Source organism: Misgurnus anguillicaudatus, chromosome 19 (assembly GCF_027580225.2).
Source record: "Misgurnus anguillicaudatus chromosome 19, ASM2758022v2, whole genome shotgun sequence".
Taxonomy (NCBI): Eukaryota; Metazoa; Chordata; class Actinopteri; order Cypriniformes; family Cobitidae; genus Misgurnus; species Misgurnus anguillicaudatus.
Window position 1 is genome coordinate 6,630,761 of NC_073355.2, and position 18,067 is coordinate 6,648,827.

General features: G+C 42.1%; 1 protein-coding gene across 1 annotated transcript; it reads right to left on the minus strand.

Annotated features, from left to right (window-relative positions):
- Positions 1 to 268: 268 nt before the first annotated feature.
- LOC129428191 (scavenger receptor cysteine-rich domain-containing protein DMBT1) lies at positions 269 to 17,477 on the minus strand. The gene is made up of 5 exons (XM_055185128.2): positions 17,267 to 17,477; positions 16,612 to 16,635; positions 13,525 to 13,836; positions 4,203 to 4,511; positions 269 to 630 (listed from the first exon to the last, which is right to left on the minus strand). The coding sequence occupies exons 1-5, from the start codon at positions 17,340 to 17,342 to the stop codon at positions 269 to 271; spliced, it is 1,083 nt and encodes a 360-aa protein (XP_055041103.2). The 5' UTR covers positions 17,343 to 17,477.
- Between the last annotated feature and the right edge of the window lie 590 nt (positions 17,478 to 18,067).

Here is an 18,067-nt window from a genome sequence, read left to right on the forward strand (position 1 = left end):
ATAACATGGCTGCAGCAGGCGTAGTAATATTACGCAATGCCCGAAAATAGTCCCCTGCTATTGAAAGTAACCAAGGGGACTATTTTTGGGCAGTGTGTTATATCACCACGCCTGCTGCAGCCATTGATTATTACACCAGTATGAGAGTATAGTTCCTAGACATATCGGCCTAGAAAATCACAACTTTAAATTTTCCGTCGGTTTTAGTACACAATGTACATACAGAAGAATCAAGTTTTAACTGTGAGACCCATTTGAAGTCCTGGCTTCAAATAGTTTGTAAACAAACCTTTACGGGATGGAATATTATTCTCTTATCTGAGCATATAACACCAGCATCTTCATGGTGTTTACAGTCATGTGATCCTAGTCCATTGTGTTTGCACTCTTTTAAGCTGCTCTCACTTCCAGAACATTGAACTTCATCCAGCCAGATAGAGTCACTCCCCTGGCCAAAAGAAGCATCACTGTTTGCAATAAGGGCTTGGCCACATCCCACCTGTCTGCACACCACATCAGCATCATAAATGTCCCAAGAATCATCACATACAGTTCCCCAACTACCATTGTGAAAGACCTCAACTCTACCAGAGCAGGAATTACTACCATTGACCAGTCGAACATCACCTCCTGAAAAACAAGACAACTTCATTATAATTCAATTCATGTCAAACTCTTACATTGCTTTATTATGACAGACTAGTTGAAAATAATCATTGGGCTTTAGTAAAACAAACCCAAAATCTTACAACAGTGTAATGTAATGTAGAAACGAACACAGATATAATCTTACAACAGGATTAATGTCTGATGCATTAAACATTTGTATACCATCAATACCATCATGATTGACATAAAGAAGCATAACCTAGCCAAGAAGACGACATTCGGATCGAATGCAATGATTGGACTATTTTTTTATGGTCCATGATAAGTAAATTCCTAAAGCGCGTTGTGTTTCTGGTTTCATGTGTTACAATACTGATCAATCTACAGGTTATTTAGTGCTCTAACACATCCTAAAGTTTGCCTTCTCTGAGTTTTTTTTAAATAAAAGTAAATCAGGTTTAAATGTCAGAAGTTTCTTGTTACTTTTGTCCTGCTGCTAATACTGTTGCATTATGTTGAAAATGTATATTATTCTAATTTGATTTAATTTTCATACTGCTAATAAAAACGTTTTATTCTCGACAATTCAAGTTTTTACTGTCGAGTTGCTTTTGAAACATTTGATGAAACTGACATTTGAAGAGAATATAATTTCAATATTTTTTGCAAAGATAAACAATTATATTGAAATTATACTGAAGTCATTTTACATTTGATCAAAAGTCCACCTGCAATTAATAGACCACACTTGTGAGTTATTGACAACAGCAAAAATATATCTCTGTCTAAAACATTAGCTTTTAAAATGACGTTTTTCCGAAAAGTTGTACTTTCGCCCCTGCTCCCCCTATATATATTTATATCATTTTACTTAGTGTTTGCTATCAGGATATGAAGAGACTTTCAACCAGCATAACAAAAAAATGTTTCTTGAAAAAAAATCACCTGTATCCTGCCTTTAACCAAGTGTAAATACTATAATGATCTACAGCAGTGTTCTCAACTAAAGACCTTGGCTGTTTCTCAATATGCGTTCTTCAGCGATCTTGCGTTCTCGTGTCCTTGCTCTACGTCATCATTAACAGTCGAAGATCATTCCAAAGCCGTTTCTCAACGTCAAGGATACTTCCTTGGCAGGACTTGTCCTTACAAGTCACTTCCTTCAGAGGCTAGGCGAGGCTCCTTTTAAGCATTCGGAGAACACGTTAAATGGAACAGGCTAGCAAGTGCACGTCATTACGTCATTGGGTGATTGAAAGGTGTGCTTTCGGTGCTGCGCGCATAGGATTGTGGGTGATTTCAGCGAGTGAAGAGCGCGAAGGATACAAATTTGCATCCTTTCCTGTATATTTCTCGAACGAAGGACTCAGTCCTTGGCTGAAATTTCAAGGATCCTCGACATTGGAAAAGTCCTTCGACGGACGTCGATGACGTAGCATCCTCGAAATTCTAGCTTCCGAGGATCCTTCCTTGACATTGAGAAACGGCTCAATTCTCAAGAACGCAAGTACAGAGGACGCATGAAAATACCCGGATGTGTTCTTGATATCGAGGATGCATCGAGTGCTTCTTCTTCTTCTTCTTTCTTTTTGAAATCGCTTCACGCCCCATAAGTCATTGCGGCAAAAGAATGGCGGAGGTCAGGTGACCAACAGGAAGATCGCACACATCTCAATTCTCATAAGTGCGTTCTGTGTTCTCGCAACCTTCGGAGTTCGTTCTTCCGAGGTCGCCTGGCAAGTTCGATCTCCACGAGGACGCAAGTCCGTTCTTTGCGTTCTTGGAATTGAGAAACAGCCCTTGGCCCACCCAGGGGTGCGTTTCCCGAAAGCATCGTTAGCCAACTACGGTCGCAAATTCCATCGTTTCAGCATAGTTCACCGATGCGGGTGTTTCCTGAAACCATCGTCCAGCGGACATTCGCAAACTGCATCGCAAAGTTGTGTGGTTTGAACTACAGCTCTTCACCTTTCGTTAGAAGCATCGTTTCTTGATATTATCATATGTAGACTTACGTTGATCATGCTTTTGAAAAAAATAAGCAAAAAACATGTAGTACAGTTTATATCCATCATTCTAAATATATTACAATTTTGTTTTACGTTTTTAAATTTGTAAACAGAATTAAAGCGCTGCATTTGAAAACTGTGCATGTGCGCAGCTCTATGAGCTTTAAGACCCTGGGGAATCCCTGGGAGGAGTGACGTAAGAGGGAATTTGCTCAATATCTTGAAAATAAACAACAGATAACTAAATCACGATAACAAAGTCTTCCGATGCAATAGATGTTATTTACAGCAATAATCTAATTTGCACAGATTAATTAGTACTTCACCTCCCACGTGACATCATCAACTATGTTGTTAAACCAACATGGTTCAAACGACGAATGTGCGACAAATTGACTATGCTTTCGGGAAACAGTCGTGACAAGGTAGTTTGTTTCTCCAACTATGCATCGTACTATCTTGGTTCAGCAGCGAGTTACGTCGTTGTTCGGGAAACACACCCCAGAATGTTTTAGATGGTGTTTAGCTCCTTATTTCAAAAATTCTGGAAGGAGGTTGATGAGTTGAATCAGGTGTTTTATATGAGGAGACATCTAAAACATTCTGGGAGGGGGGTTGAGGTCTAGATCAGGGGTGTCCAGACTTTTTTGTGTGGTGATCTACTTTTAAAATGATACAGCCGACACGATCTACCTGCTAAAAACACAGTTACATTTTTTAATGACAATTTAAAAGTGTATTAGGACTATACTGCATATCTCTACATTGAATTTAAGGCTGTCCCCATTAGGCTAGGCTACTCCATTCTTTTTGAGGAGTTAAAAAAGTCATTGAGTACATGTCAAGTACTGCTTAAAATAGCGGAGATGCAGTTTAGTGAAACAAACTAGGAAAAGACAACAGTATCAGAAGCCTCTCTTTAAAAAAGAGAGCAGTGCGACGCGGCGATTCTCCGCTCTCAGCGTTCCTTCAAAGGCGCGTGCTGCGGCCGGCGGCAGAAACCGCAAGGCGCTCAGCGCGTATAAACATAGCATAAACAGCGCGTAAACACTATCCATAGAATATCATTCAAAAAAGGCGCCTGCAACTGCCATAAACGCTTTTGGTGTAATTGGCTCCTCTCATAATGCCTATTTCGCCCTCTGTTTTCCGATGCTCATGCAGCATCATATACAGTTAACTTATGTGCGATCTACCGGCATTGTCTTTGCGATCGACTGGTCGATCGCGATCGACGTATTGGACACCCCTGGTCTAGATGAACAGAGTTCTACAGTATAATTTAATTTACAACAGTTTACTATCCTGGAATTCCCCCTGTGGTATTAATGCATAATTATTGTATAAAAATTCAACATTATAATATTTTCATTGTTAAGTTTGTGTACAGTGCTTTCTTTATTTGTTGTCCAAAATCAACATTTTTGAACCTGATAGTGAAATGATCACCAAAAACATAGAATTGTTTGTTATTTTTACTGGGTCTTATTAAGAATCTGATCAGCAATTAAGCGCTATAGGGAGATATTAATGTTGTCAGTGAGCTAGAAAATTTGGGGATTAAATGGATGAATATTGTCATACCTGAGCATATAACACCAGCATCTTCCTGGTGTTTACAGTTATGTGATCCTAGTCCATTGTGTTTGCACTGTATAAGGCTGCTCTCATTTCCAGAACATGCAACATCATCCAGCCAGATAGAGTCACTCCCCTGGCCAAAAGAAGCCTCACTGTTGGCACCAAGAGCTTTTTCACATCCCACCTGTCTGCACACCACATCAGCATCATAAATGTCCCAATCGTCATCGCACACAGTTCCCCAACTACCATTGTGAAAGACCTCAACTCTACCAGAGCAGGAATTACTACCATTGACCAGTCGAACATCACCTTAAAAACAAGACAATTTCATTATAATTCAATCCATGTCAAACTCTTACATTGTTTTATTATGACAGACTAGTTGAAAATAATCATTGGGCTTGAGTAGAACAAACCAAAATGTTTAACAAAAAAAAATGTTTTCCCTCTATCTTACAACAGTATAATCTAATGTAGAAACGATCACAGAAATAATCTTACAACAGGATCAATGTCTGATGCATTAAATATTTGTATACCATCATGATTGACATAAAGAAGCGTAACCCAGCCAAAAAGAGGACATTCAGATCAAATGCAATGATTGGACGAACATTTTATGGTCCATAATAAGTAAATTCCTAAAGCGCGTTGTGTTTCTGGTTTCATGTGTTACAATACTGATCAATCTAAGGGTTATTTAGTGCTGTATCACATTCTGAAGTTTGACTTCTCAGAGTTTTTAAAATAAAAATAAATTGGGTTTAAATGTCAGGAGTTCCTGTTGGGACAAAAGTAACACTTGTTACTGTACTTTAGTAACAACGCTAATACTGTTGCATTATGTTGAAAATGTATATTATGCTTATTAAATTTCATTTTTATATTTTTTATACTGTTGGAAAAATGTTTTATTCTCAACAATTCAAGTTTTTAATGGCGGGTTGCTTTTAAAAGATTTGATTAAACTAACCAAGTGTAAATACTGTAATGTTCCCTTTCAGTTGGTCACTACGACATTATGTCGTGACCGATGAATTGGGAAAGCGCTTCACGGGGTCAATCTACTTCGAGAAACTACTTAAACGCCAATGAACTTGGCATGCAGGTATTTGCATCTGCCAGCTCTGCCCTGCCACACGGGTATTTAATGAGCAGCAGGTGCAATACCAAACCGTTTTTTTGCTTCGAAAGCCAGCAGATCATTTGCTATTGAGAAGCTCTCTTCTGCTCGGAAGTTCACGGCTTGCCGGAAGTTGGTCGGACAAACAGGACTACAGTGGAGGCTCGCAATTTTTCACCTCTTTGCTTTCTCAGTTTAAAACTTGAGTTTGAGTGTGTGCGTTGCCTCTCCCCTGTGTGCCTTATCAACTCAGCATAGCACAAAGAGTGATTTCCCTCCTGGAACCTGACGGGGTCTGCTTACCGGGCTTGTGGTGAGGCGGCTTCTGCCCTGTATACAATGGGATTGCTGCAGGATTATCAGGCTAAGGCTCTGAGGGACAGGCATGAGGGAGCTCATGACTCGCTGGTCTTTTCAGACCTCCGTGCGGCTACTGACCTGGCACTCTGTGTGACCAAGGTCACCATACAAGCATTTGGACGTGCGATGTCCCCCCTGGTGGACCTGGAACGCCATCACTAGCTGTGTTGAAGAATCGTCTCCTGAATGCTTAGATTTCCCAGACTGGCCTTTTCGGCGTCCAACAGTTCTCGGCTGCCCAAAAGCAGACTGAGGCCATCATGCCACATCGGAACCCAGCTGCCCCTTTCGCTTCATCTGTGCCTCTGTCACAAGTCGGGGCGGACCCAGATACTATAAGGCCATGCCCCTTTCTAATTTCCACCTCGAGGAGGTTCCCAAAGCCACCCCAATGACCAGACACACAAGGTACAAGTGAAATTTAAAATGAAACTTTATTAAATTATTTAAAATGGAAAAATCAGGGAAGGGAAAGGGGGGACTTAAAATAAGGGCCTCTTCTGGCCTCCAGATGAGACTTCCTAAAAGGGACAGGGGAGGGGGACTTAAAATATGGGCCTCTTCTGGCCTCTTTCTTGATCCCGTGGCGCCCTCCACTTGTCCAGGAGGCAGAGCTTCAGGGAGGAACAACTGCAGCTATGGTCAGTACTCTCTCTGTCGACCCGTTCTCGTCTGCAACACAGTATAGTATGTTAGGGGTGATGGAAACTTCCCTTACTTGCAGGTAGCGGCCAGCAGTGGGTACTTTTGCAGGTCACTATCTCGTAATCCTTCTCCTGAAAAGGCTCGTGGCTGAAACAGGGTCAACACTCTCACGACTCACGGTGACTTTCTCTCTCTCTTACAGGTGGGCTGGTGCCAGCGGACACGGTAAGTATTTCTCAGGTATCTCCTTCGTGCTCTCCTTCCTTAGAAGGTTCGTAGCTGTAACACAGAATCAACACTTTCACAACTCACTGTGGCTTTCTCTCTCTCTTACAGGTGGACTGGTATCAGCAGACACGGTAGGTATTTCTCTGGTATCGGATTCGTGCTCTCGTTCTTTAGAAGGTTCGTGGCTGTAACACAGAATCCACACTTTCACAACTCACGGTGGCTTTTTCTCTTTTCTCTACAGGTGGACTGGTATCAGCAGACACGGTAGATATTTCTCTGATATCTGACTCGTACTGGCATAGACTTTTTGATAGCCTACTAGGTGTGCGGTGAATGGATGTACTCACAGACCTTTCGCGGTGAGATGGTTACTTGTGATCTTTGCTTCCTAGGCCTCTGTACAACCCTGGGGATGGAGTACTGTCACCGCCAAGCCGAACGCTGCCCTCTCCTCTCCGTACGTGTAACTCCAGAGAACTGGACAGGGGCACACCTTTGAAGAGGCTCCGTGACAGACAGGTTACTACACGCTAGACTTCCATACACACACTGTGCCTTCTTTTACATGTACATCAGCACTCGAATCTCTACTCACGCAAAGGTCTGGATCTTCTGTACAACCCACCACCGACTTCACCGTCTACACAACAAGGGCTCTGGACACCACGCCCGTCTCCAACTGGTTTCCACTGCACAGCATATGATTTATAAGCGCTCCACCCACCGCACGGCGTCTTCTCTCACGGCCAACTCACTATAATGGCTCCTGACAACAGATACACAGCACGACACTGCACGACATCAAGTGTACACACTCAGCAAAGTCAAGACTCACCCACGACACACTTCAGTGACAAATAGTAAGGTCAGGCCAAGACCTTCCCGGAGTCGGCTATGGGCCGGCGGGGTGCTGTAATGAAGGCTGATGGTTGAAAGTAGCTATGGCAATGGCCCTCCTTCCTTAAGATGCTACACGACCGGCTCACCTACCACTCTGCTCCGTGGCAGGGCCGCTATCTTCGTTCACCTGGGGCTTACACACACATGAAACAATACATTTCCAATAAATACATCCAGCTGTAAATTCCTTGTACTCACGATAAGTTGTCACACTTTCTTGTTCAGGCCTCCGTGATATCCACACGGGCTAGTTTCATTCTTGGTGTACATATTCCAATCGTATTCATCCGACTACTGTATTGAAGACATGCATATCAACTTTCTCACAGCATCAATAAACTTCCAATATACTCAGCCACTGATTTCCTCTTCTTCCGTTTCCAACTCGTTTCTCTTTTAATCCTCTGTCTGCACGCCACCACAACACAGTATCCGTTCACCACCGTAAACAAGGAACCCAGTCAACACCACAAGCCCGATGGGCAAAATGAACCTTTGGTTCTCGTGTCCTCTTCTGTGGTGTTCCTTTAATAAAAACGACCTCCACTCCTTTTTTCAGCTCCTTCAGCCGTCTTCTTTCCGCTCGCTTTAGCAATCCCCGGATCAACGGCGCCTTCTAAGGAGGGGGTGTTTAATCCGCCCTTGGCGGAACGGAGCTTGCCCCGAAAATCAACTCTCCAGTCAACCGCCCTCATACTGTGTTTCTATGGTCCTATTTATCTGTCTCCTCTTCATACATCCTCCAATCACAGATTACCACTTTAAAATCCGCACACCTGTTTCTCATAAGCCCTGATTGTGTTGCCCCGGGAAACCAGGAAGTCGAAAGGTGTTTGTGAAGGAAGGTCTGGCAGAAAACCATCTTCAGGCGGAACCAATCTCAGCCACTTTTGCTTCCGCCCGCCCCACCCGCTCAGCCTGCTAACCTGGGTGGAAAACGTAGACCAAGTGGCCCTGAGACGGGCGACCTGGAGATAGAGGGGATCGCTCTTCGGGAGATGGTGAAGGCACCACTACCCCCCGGAGGAGGACCAGGTGGGGAATCCTTGGTTTCAGTTATTTCCTGTTCCCACAACCACAAAAAGAGCTAATTCTCCTTCCGTCTCCAGGTCTTCCGAGTAAATTGGAGCTACAACCGGACTCATAATCCACCAACCTCCTCTTCCTCTATTGCCAGCGGATGCGTTGAGTGGCTTGGGACCCTCACAATGGAGTCTTACCTGTTCACCCTCTCATCTGTGGATCCGGGTGAGTGTTAGATTACACAACACTTCTGTCGGTGTGACCATGAAACACCTCCACTCTGCTCGCCGTGGGTACACCAGTCATGCCGTTAATTCCTCTCGTTCGTTACCTGGGGGCTTGGAAACAGCTTCCCAGCCCGTTGCATCGGCTCTTACGCACAATCCGTCTCGGCTATGCGATTCGGTTTTTCCGGGGACCCCCCAAATTCACACTGCGTGCGGAGATTGCTGTCCTACTGGCGAATCTGGAGGGAACCTCAGCTGCACTGGCATATTGCCTCGAGTTGTGGGCTGTATCTTGCTCTCATCCATTTCAGCAAAGAGCTCTGAGGCAAGATGTATTAGTTCGCACCGACAACACTATGACTGTATCAATACAATGGCGTATATTAATCCCCAAGGTGGTTTGCACTCTCGTCACCTGTCGCATCTCGCCCGTCATCTCCTCGTCTGGAGTCCAATTTGTGCCATTCACATACCTGGGTTGCTCAATACAGTAGCAGACACGCTCATGAGCAGCGCGTCCGGCAAGTGGCAACTCCACTCAGTTCAGTTCAACATTGGAAACCTTTCGGCAGAGCATGGATAGATCTGTTTGCTTCTCCAGAGATAATCAATTGTCCCGTTTATTTATTAACTGAGGGAACACCCGGTGTGGATGCACTGGCACACAGCTGGCCACGGGGTCTACGCAAATATGCGTTTCCCCCCAGTGAGCCTTCTTGCACAGACACTGTGCAAAGGCAGGGAGGACGAAGAGAGCATTTTACTGGTTGCGCCCTTACTGGACCACCAGGAATTGGTTCCCAGAACTAACGGGAGATGCTTACACGCTGAAATGGAACCTGTTTGACGATTGGTGTTCTTTTTAACAAGAAAACCCCAGAGAATGCCCTGTCAGTGTCGTGCTTTTATATCTACAGCATCGGTTGAAGAGGAGGCTGTCCCCAGAGCCGATCCTGGACTTCTGGGGGCCCAAAGCAATTTGTGAGGGGGCCCTGTCATTGTGTTCATAAAAAACATTCACTGTCTCTGCTTAAATGTAGCTATGAAATTGTTAACTAAAACACGTTGTATTATCTTACAGCTGTACATTTTTGCCACATGTACATTACTGTGACACTCATCAGAATACTTTCTAATTATATTACACATGTTTTCTGAAAAGCCCAATAATCTGTTACATTAATACTTAGAAAACAAGGTCTACTGCCAAATATATTCTTTAAGAAATGTAGAACATCAGGGAAACAAATGTAAAATTATGAATAAAATTAAACCTAAATAGCTGTCAGATAAACTATAACAAACAACTCAACAGATTTTCCGATATGTTGAAAGGGCACGATCAGCCTCCAGAGGTAAACATACCAAAATACATCAATAATTCTCTAAATATGCAAACTTTAAATATAATGTGTATTTAAAAAAAATGCTAATAGCAGTCACACATCTTGCATTAATAAATGTGTTTATTTTTTTTTAAACATATAAAAGATTTAGATTCTTAATGTGTACAAGCATTTCTAACAAAACACACGGGACTAAAACTGAATCTAGAGATTTGGACTGCAGTGTTTGTTATAATTTAGTCAAGACTAAATAGGAATTTAAAATATAAATGTGTTCTTAATCTTTTTACTTCACATTCATGGTGCTTGTCTTTCCTTCTCCGGATGGATAGCTTTAAATCATATCCGAATGAAGAATCATGTCGATAGGTGCGTCAACCGCATGCGGAGTTGCATAGATGGACTGATAACTGGAATTAAAGCATCGTGAGATCAGACTGCTTGTTATAATTTCGAAGGCTCTTGCAGCACAATGATGTCACTGACCAGCTGGTCTGTGCAGCTCTGCATGAAGTAAAGAACAAGGGGGCCCCCTAGTGGTGCGATGCCCTACGCAGCTTGCATAGCCTGTGTATAGGGAGGATCGGCTCTGGCTGTCCCATCTACTCCTCCTTGGGACCTGTCCGTGGTGATGAAAGCCTTACAGGACGCTCCCTTTGAGCCTCTGCAGTCTATAAACGTCAAGTTTATAACAATGAAAACTTTGACTATCCTTGCATTGGCCTCTGTTAAGAGGATAGGGGACTTCCATGCATTTTCGGTCGACGATTCATGCCTTTAGTTCAGGCCTACTGAATCCAGCGTAACACTGAGACCCAGTCCGACTACATGTCCAAGGTTCCCACCACTCCTTTCAGAGATCAGGTGGTGAACCTGCAAGAGCTGCCTTTGGAGGAGGCAGACCCAGCCATGGCTTTGTTATCTCCTGTACGTGCACTGCGACTGTACTCAAGCTCAGCTTTGTCTGTCACCAAGCTGAGGATGTTCCATTGGATTGTGGACTCCATCGGGCTTGCTTATCAAATGCAGGGCATCCCTTGCTCCTTTAATTTGAGTGCTTACTCTACGAGGAGTTTGGCATCATCTTGGGCATGAGCTTGTGGTTTCTCGCTGACAGACATCGGTAAAGCTGCTGGCTGGGTGACACCTAACACGTTTACTAGATTCTATATCAAGCCGGTAGCAGATGTCAAACCATGTGACTGTTCAAAGACTTCCATATTGGGAACCTATCGGTTGTTCCATATTTATATGCCACCCAGTAATAACCTCTTTAGGGGGTGGCTTCCGCAGCATTCCTAGTTTCGCTAGGAACTTCCCAGTTTGCCTAATTCACTACCGTAGGTTAAGGTACTTGTAGTGACCTGCCTTCAGCAGTAAGTCCAGGTACCGCCCCTTACGTGGAGGGCGGAAGATTTACACAGGCACTGGAAGGGTCAGCTTTAGTGGCACTTTTGGTGGGAATTCCCAATTCATCAGTCACGATGTGACGTCGTAGTGACAAACTGAAAGGGAACGTCTTGGTTACGTATGCCAAGGTCTGGAGTTGAGAAACACTGCTGTAGATCGTCTCGGTTATGTATGTAACCCTTGCTCCCTGAAGGAAGCGAACGGAGACGTCATGTCCAGTCGCCACAGTTTGCTGTTCCACTGGTTACGTATGCCAAGGTCTGGAGTTGAGAAACACTGCTGTAGATCGTCTCGGTTATGTATGTAACCCTTGCTCCCTGAAGGAAGCGAACGGAGACGTCATGTCCAGTCGCCACAGTTTGCTGTTCCACTGCTGATACCGGCCAGGCCTGATGCTCGGCTTTCTCAGCAAAAATAGCTGATTTGGTATTGAACCTGCTGCTCATTAAATCCTTGCGGGGCGCCGCTGGCAGATGCAAATACCTGCATGCCAAGTTCATTGGCGTTTTAGTCGTTTCTCAAAGTAGATTGGTCCCACGAAGCGTTCCCAATTTGTTGGTCACAATGTAGTCTCAGCCTCAGACGTCATGCCCACAGACTGTTGGCTAAACGACTGATGTTTTTCGTACACTTTTCTGGAAACCCTGTGAGAATGTCAAAGTCGTCTTTGATTGGTTGAAATAAACCGGATTTCCAGGAGACGCGAGTGTTGCGATTAGTTTCGGTCCCTGGAAAACAAAGCTCTGACGTTCCATTGAGGAAGAGAATCAGTCGTGTTTACGTGGATAATAATGACCAGTTATCATGATCAGCTAAACATTCGATTCTCAAAAATAGGCAAAGTTGTGGCATAGACTCTCTGAAAGACGTCCAAGAGTTTTGCTTGAGGCAGTCAGTGGAGTCAAAAAGTTTGGTTCTCCTGAATTGCTTGTATGTGTTAAAAAGTGAAGAGATATGCTTCAAACAGATGTTTAACGGGAGCGCCACATTGGTGTGGCTGTTGATGAAGTGCACAACGTTGTTCTATGGTGAGTAATGTTGTTTGTTTAGATGCTATTCGGTTGCGGCTGGTTATTTCAATAACTGACTTGTTGCCAGCCGGCTCGTAATTGTGGGGAGTCCGAAAATTGACGCTAGACGAAACAAACTGTGATTGGTTGTTTTGACATGTCGGTCAAACAGCTTGTGGCGGGCTTTGTCCAGAAAAAGCAGCGAAAAACACCAGACCTTCAGTACTGGCTATGCGAGACTAGTCACAATGTGACGTCTCCGTTCCCTTCCTTCAGGGAACAAGGATTACATACGTAACCGAGACAATCTACAGCAGTGTTTCTCAATTCCAGACCTTGGCCCACCCAAAATGTTTTAGATGTCTCCTTATTTTAAACATCTGATTCAACTCAGCAGCTTTAGTGTGTTAATTAGGGAGATATTCAGAGGCAAAACCCTCTAGTGCATCTGACATGTTTTCTTGCAAATGAGCATTTTTGTCAGCCTTTTACTCAATTTTGCCAAGAAACCAGTATTTCTGAATGGCCTGAGGCTGGGAATAAACGGTTTTGAATTTGATGGATGTGTAGTATCATCTCATGTTTGATAGAGATGGCATTTAGCGTTTAGCTCTTTATTTCAAAAATTCCGGAAGGAGGTTGATGAGTTGAATCAGGTGTTTTATATGAGGAGACATCTAAAACATTCAGGGAGGGGGGTTGAGGTCTGTAGTAGATGAACAGAGTTCTACAGTATAATTTAATTTACAACAGTTTACTATCCTGGAGTTCCCCCTGTGGTATTAATGCATGATTATTTTATAAAAATAAAATATTATTATATTTGCATTGCTAAGTTTGTGTACTTGTGGGTCGTCTTTGTTATTTGGTGCCCAAAATCAAAATTTTTGAACCTGATAGTGAAATGATCACCAAAAACATAGAATTGTTTGTTATTTTACTGGGTTCTACTAAGAATCTGATCAGCAATTAAACGCTATATGGAGAAAATTAACATTGTTGTTGAGCTAGAAAATTTGGGCATTAAATGGATTAATATTGTCATACCTAAGCATATAACACCAGCATCTTCATGATGTCCACAGTCATTTGATCCTAGTCCATTGTGTTTGCACTGTATAAGACTGCTCTCATTTCCAGAACATGCAACATCATCCAGCCAGATTGGGTCACTCTCCTGGCCAAAAGAAGCCTCACTGTTTGCACTAAGAGCTTTTCCACACCCCATCTGTCTGCACACCACATCAGCATCATAAATGTCCCAATCGTCATCGCACACAGTTCCCCAACTACCATTGTGAAAGACCTCAACTCTACCAGAGCAGGGATTACTACCATTGACCAGTCGAACATCAGCTCCTAGAAGACAAGACAACTTCATTATAATTCAATCCATGTCAAGCTCTTACATTGTGCTATCGCGCTTGGTACCGTGCAAGTGATTTGAGAAACCAAATGGCACAGCCAGTCTGCTCTCGAATCTTGCGATACTTTGATGTCATATGCCTGTTGGTCTGTGCAGCACCAACGGAAGTCAAACGCTGCGTACGAAATAGTCAAATCAGTATGTGTAGTAGGCCAAATCAGTACACTTTTTAAAAATGGTGCTAAATTGTACATAATCATAGGGGAACCTTTTTTCGTTTGGTGCTACAGAGCTACTATATAGCACCTCTGTAGAACTAAAGCATTACTAAAAATATGGTTCTACACAGGTGCTAAAGTTCTACATTAGTTTAGCATTAAAAATGGTTCCCCTATAATTACAAGAACCCCTTTTAATGCTGTTTGTATGGCTGCACGATGAATCGTCAGTTAAGTCGATTCCTTGATTAGTAATAAATCGCCATCAGCTGCTTTCGGATGGAGCGCATTTACCACACAGAGCCGTAGTTCACTGACAAGCGAGGAACCCACACAGCAGGAGACTCCTATGCGGATCCGCGTTCAAGTCGCCAAACCCGCGTGACTGTCACATTCGTTTTGGAGCCGTGCAGAGGATCAGCTCCGCCTCCGCGAGCGCGGTAAATTCTACTGTCAAATAGCGGATCCTGAACGGACCCATGTCGGATCCTCGCTCGGACGCGCCTTTACTGAACGGTTAAACGATGCACACCTGTCAATCGAGATTTTCTTGCTGGGACACGGTTCAGCTGAACCCTCTTTTGAGTAAGTATTGATTTATTGATATAATTGTGCCAGTAAACATTGTTTTTTAATCATCCTGTATACTAATGATTGGAATGACGTTGATATTAGGAAAACTTTAGCATGTTCACTCGTGGATAATGGTTTAGCCCTAGCTGTGCATTATTAAGTTTACATGTTGGCAATTTTGGTGTAGTGTATCTGCCATCTTCTTTATAATGAAAATTAATCTTTGGCAATTTACTCATTGTTTGACTCGGTTCAGACTCACGGTCACATATGCCATGTGACCTAATCAGTGACTAAATGAATGCAGGTGTCAGTCAGAGCGACTGTGTGGTTGGTAAAGACAATCTTCTCGTCTGTTATTTTGAGCGGCTGTTAATTTAACCAGAGAGGTGTGTAACGAATTCCAATTACAGTTTTGGGTAACTAGTACTTTTAAAGTGATTTTTAAGGATACATTTACTCAAGTACATTTCTAGTGAAAAAACTGTACTTTTACTTCATTCGGTGGTGTTATTATGATAAGCATACTTGACTTTGGATGCTACATACCATATCTGTCTGTTTGATTACAGGTGCTGTGTTCAACCTGGCAACAGATCGGGCAACAAGGAGACGTGTAATGGGAGAAATTATTAAATAATAAAAAAACATTTTTGTTGAACAACTTGTCTTTCTCCAGTTATTCATTGTCAGATGTTTTAGCTGTGCATAGTGCAGCATTTCATTGAAGTTGTAGCCTAATAGATCAACTATTTTATGTTTGCTTTGACCTATAAAGCACTAAATTAGGTTTTGACCACAACAATAATATTTTTAAACAAAAACAGAATATGCTATAAGTGTCCATAAATGTAAATGGCAATTTTATATTTCCATTGAGTAGTAATTACTTTTGTACATTAAATTGATATATTTTAGTGAAACTTTTCTGTTAGACCTATTTACAATATTGTTAGGTTAAAAATACAAGACAATGCAAATTTAAGGTTCTGTATTGCTGCAGTGGCCAGGCCTAGTGATAGTTTTGGTTTTATCCTTTAGTTTAGTTTATCCTATTTTATCCTACAGTAAGAAGGGATTTTGAATTTGAAAGTGAGATAAACGGGTCCAAAACGGACCCGGTCCTGATAGCAATAAGCTCCGGAGCGGATCCGTCTCGGAGTTTATTTCAGACTTTTAATGAGTCAGTTGCGGGTCCGCGGCGGATATATGAATGAATTTGCGCCACGGATGCGGAGCGTATGCAGCCCGAGGCCACGGCGGGTCCGCGATCCGCCTTCATTGCTGATCCGTCACTGCGCCCAAGTGGACGCCGACCCGGGTCCGTTTGGCGGGTCTGTTCCGGAAGCCGCGATACCTCCGCGACTGATCCGCCACGGAGTCCTTTTGCTGTGTGGGTGTGCTTTCGGTGCTGCGCATAGGATTGTGGGTGATTTCAGCGCGTGAAGAGCGCGAAGGATACAAATTTGCATCCTTTCCTGTATATGGGATATTTCTCGAACGAAGGACTCAGTCCTTGGCTGAAATTTCGAGGATCCTCGACATTGAAACAGTCCTTCGACGGACGTCAATGACGTAGCATCTTCGAAATTCTAGCTTCCGAGGATCCTTCCTTTACATTGAGAAACGGCTACAGTATAAAGTAGTCTGATTTTAGTTTGTTAGTTTTACATGAAAAGGTTATGTATTGCAGCTTTAATGAATTGAATAAACTAAAATCTGAGTATTAAAGTAGATCAGGGATTGGCAACTTTGGTCCTGGAGGGCCGGTGTCCTGCAAAGTTTAGCTCCAACTTGTCTCAGCACACCTGCCTAAAAGTTTCTAGTATGCCAAGTAAGACCTTAATTGGCTGCTTCAGGTGTGTTTAATTGTGGTTGGAGCTAAACTCTGCAGGACACCAGCCCTCCAGGACCGAAGTTGCCCATTCCTGAAGTAGATGATTGAACGAAAGTTAAAAAGGAAAAACGTCTACCTACCAGATGTAGAACTCAGAGCACAGGCTGTTGAGATAAATAAAGAGTCTAATGTAAATGTTTGTTTAAAGCTTGACACAAACTGTAACAAAGTTTTTTAAAATAGATGAATTAGACCAGAGAAACCTTTTTTATTCATGTTTAAAAAGCAGTGAGTGATGGTAAATTTTCACAAATTTTAGGCGAAGAGTGGCTACTTTAGAGTAGCTAAAACAACATATAATTTTAAACAATATTTTAGTCGAAACATAATTTTCATAGGCAAATTAAATTTGTGATTTTCCATTAATACATTTACTATTATTCTAATATATGGAAAAATAATAAATGAATTACTTTTGAATAGTAATATATATTCTGATTATTTATTTTCCAGAAAAAGTATTTAGCATATAGTTGCATAAATTACCTCAAATGTTTTCCTCTAAGAGTCCAACCTCTAACAATTAACTTTTTAATTTGTTTTTCAAAGACGCAGGAATTCTTTGAATTCATAATTAATATAAATAAACTACTTTTGCTTTTTGAAGAGATAAAACATTGCTGATAGATATACTGAATTATAACAACACTTTACATTTTAGCAGATTAAATTTTAAATATTTATGCTGTATTTACTGTAGAAGATGATTTAGTGCAGATTAAAGACTGAATTTACCTAAAATCAAAGAAAGAATAGATCTTCGCATTGTTATTCTTGTGTTGTTTCTTAGTGATCCAAAGATAAAATGCATATCATGCGGATCCTAAACTTGTATTCCTGTTAGTGAAACTGACTTCTGTTTATGCATGTACAAAAACGGACAAAAAAAACGTGACAAAAATAAAGCAAGTTTCTATATCTCTCACCAAACCAACTTCCTTTCCCTTGTCATGGCATGAAACCCAGCAGCGTTTCTCAAAGTGTGGGGCGGGCCCCAAATAGGAAAATTGCAAGTGGTGCGTGACAAATGGGAGGAAATTTGGTCATTTTCATGCCCATCTTTATTAATTCCTTTATTTATTGACCATACACTCAAAATGACACATTTAAATATAAGCCTAACTTAAAACAACATCAGACTTTGAAGAAAATGTGATGCAAAACCATAGCCTACAAGAATGAATTAAATTCTGAATGTTAAATGATGCTTGTGAATAAATAAACCAAAAAGCCGGCTGAAAAGAAAGTATGATGACTTTTGTCAGAGACAAAATGCAAACACATTTGCATTATTATTATTTAATTTTAAACAAAGTCTTATTCCATGCAAACTGATAATACATTTGCATGTTTATTTTCTCTATTGAAAGTGTTTAATGTTGTTATGTTTTAAGAATATGATGTGATTAAAAAAAAAAACAGTTAAACGTAAAGCCTATCTGTACTTGGTTACCATTTTGTTGAGGCAATTGGGAATAGGTGGGGCTCCGAACCCTTCCCTACCTCCAAAGTGGGGAATGTCAGAAACACGCTCTA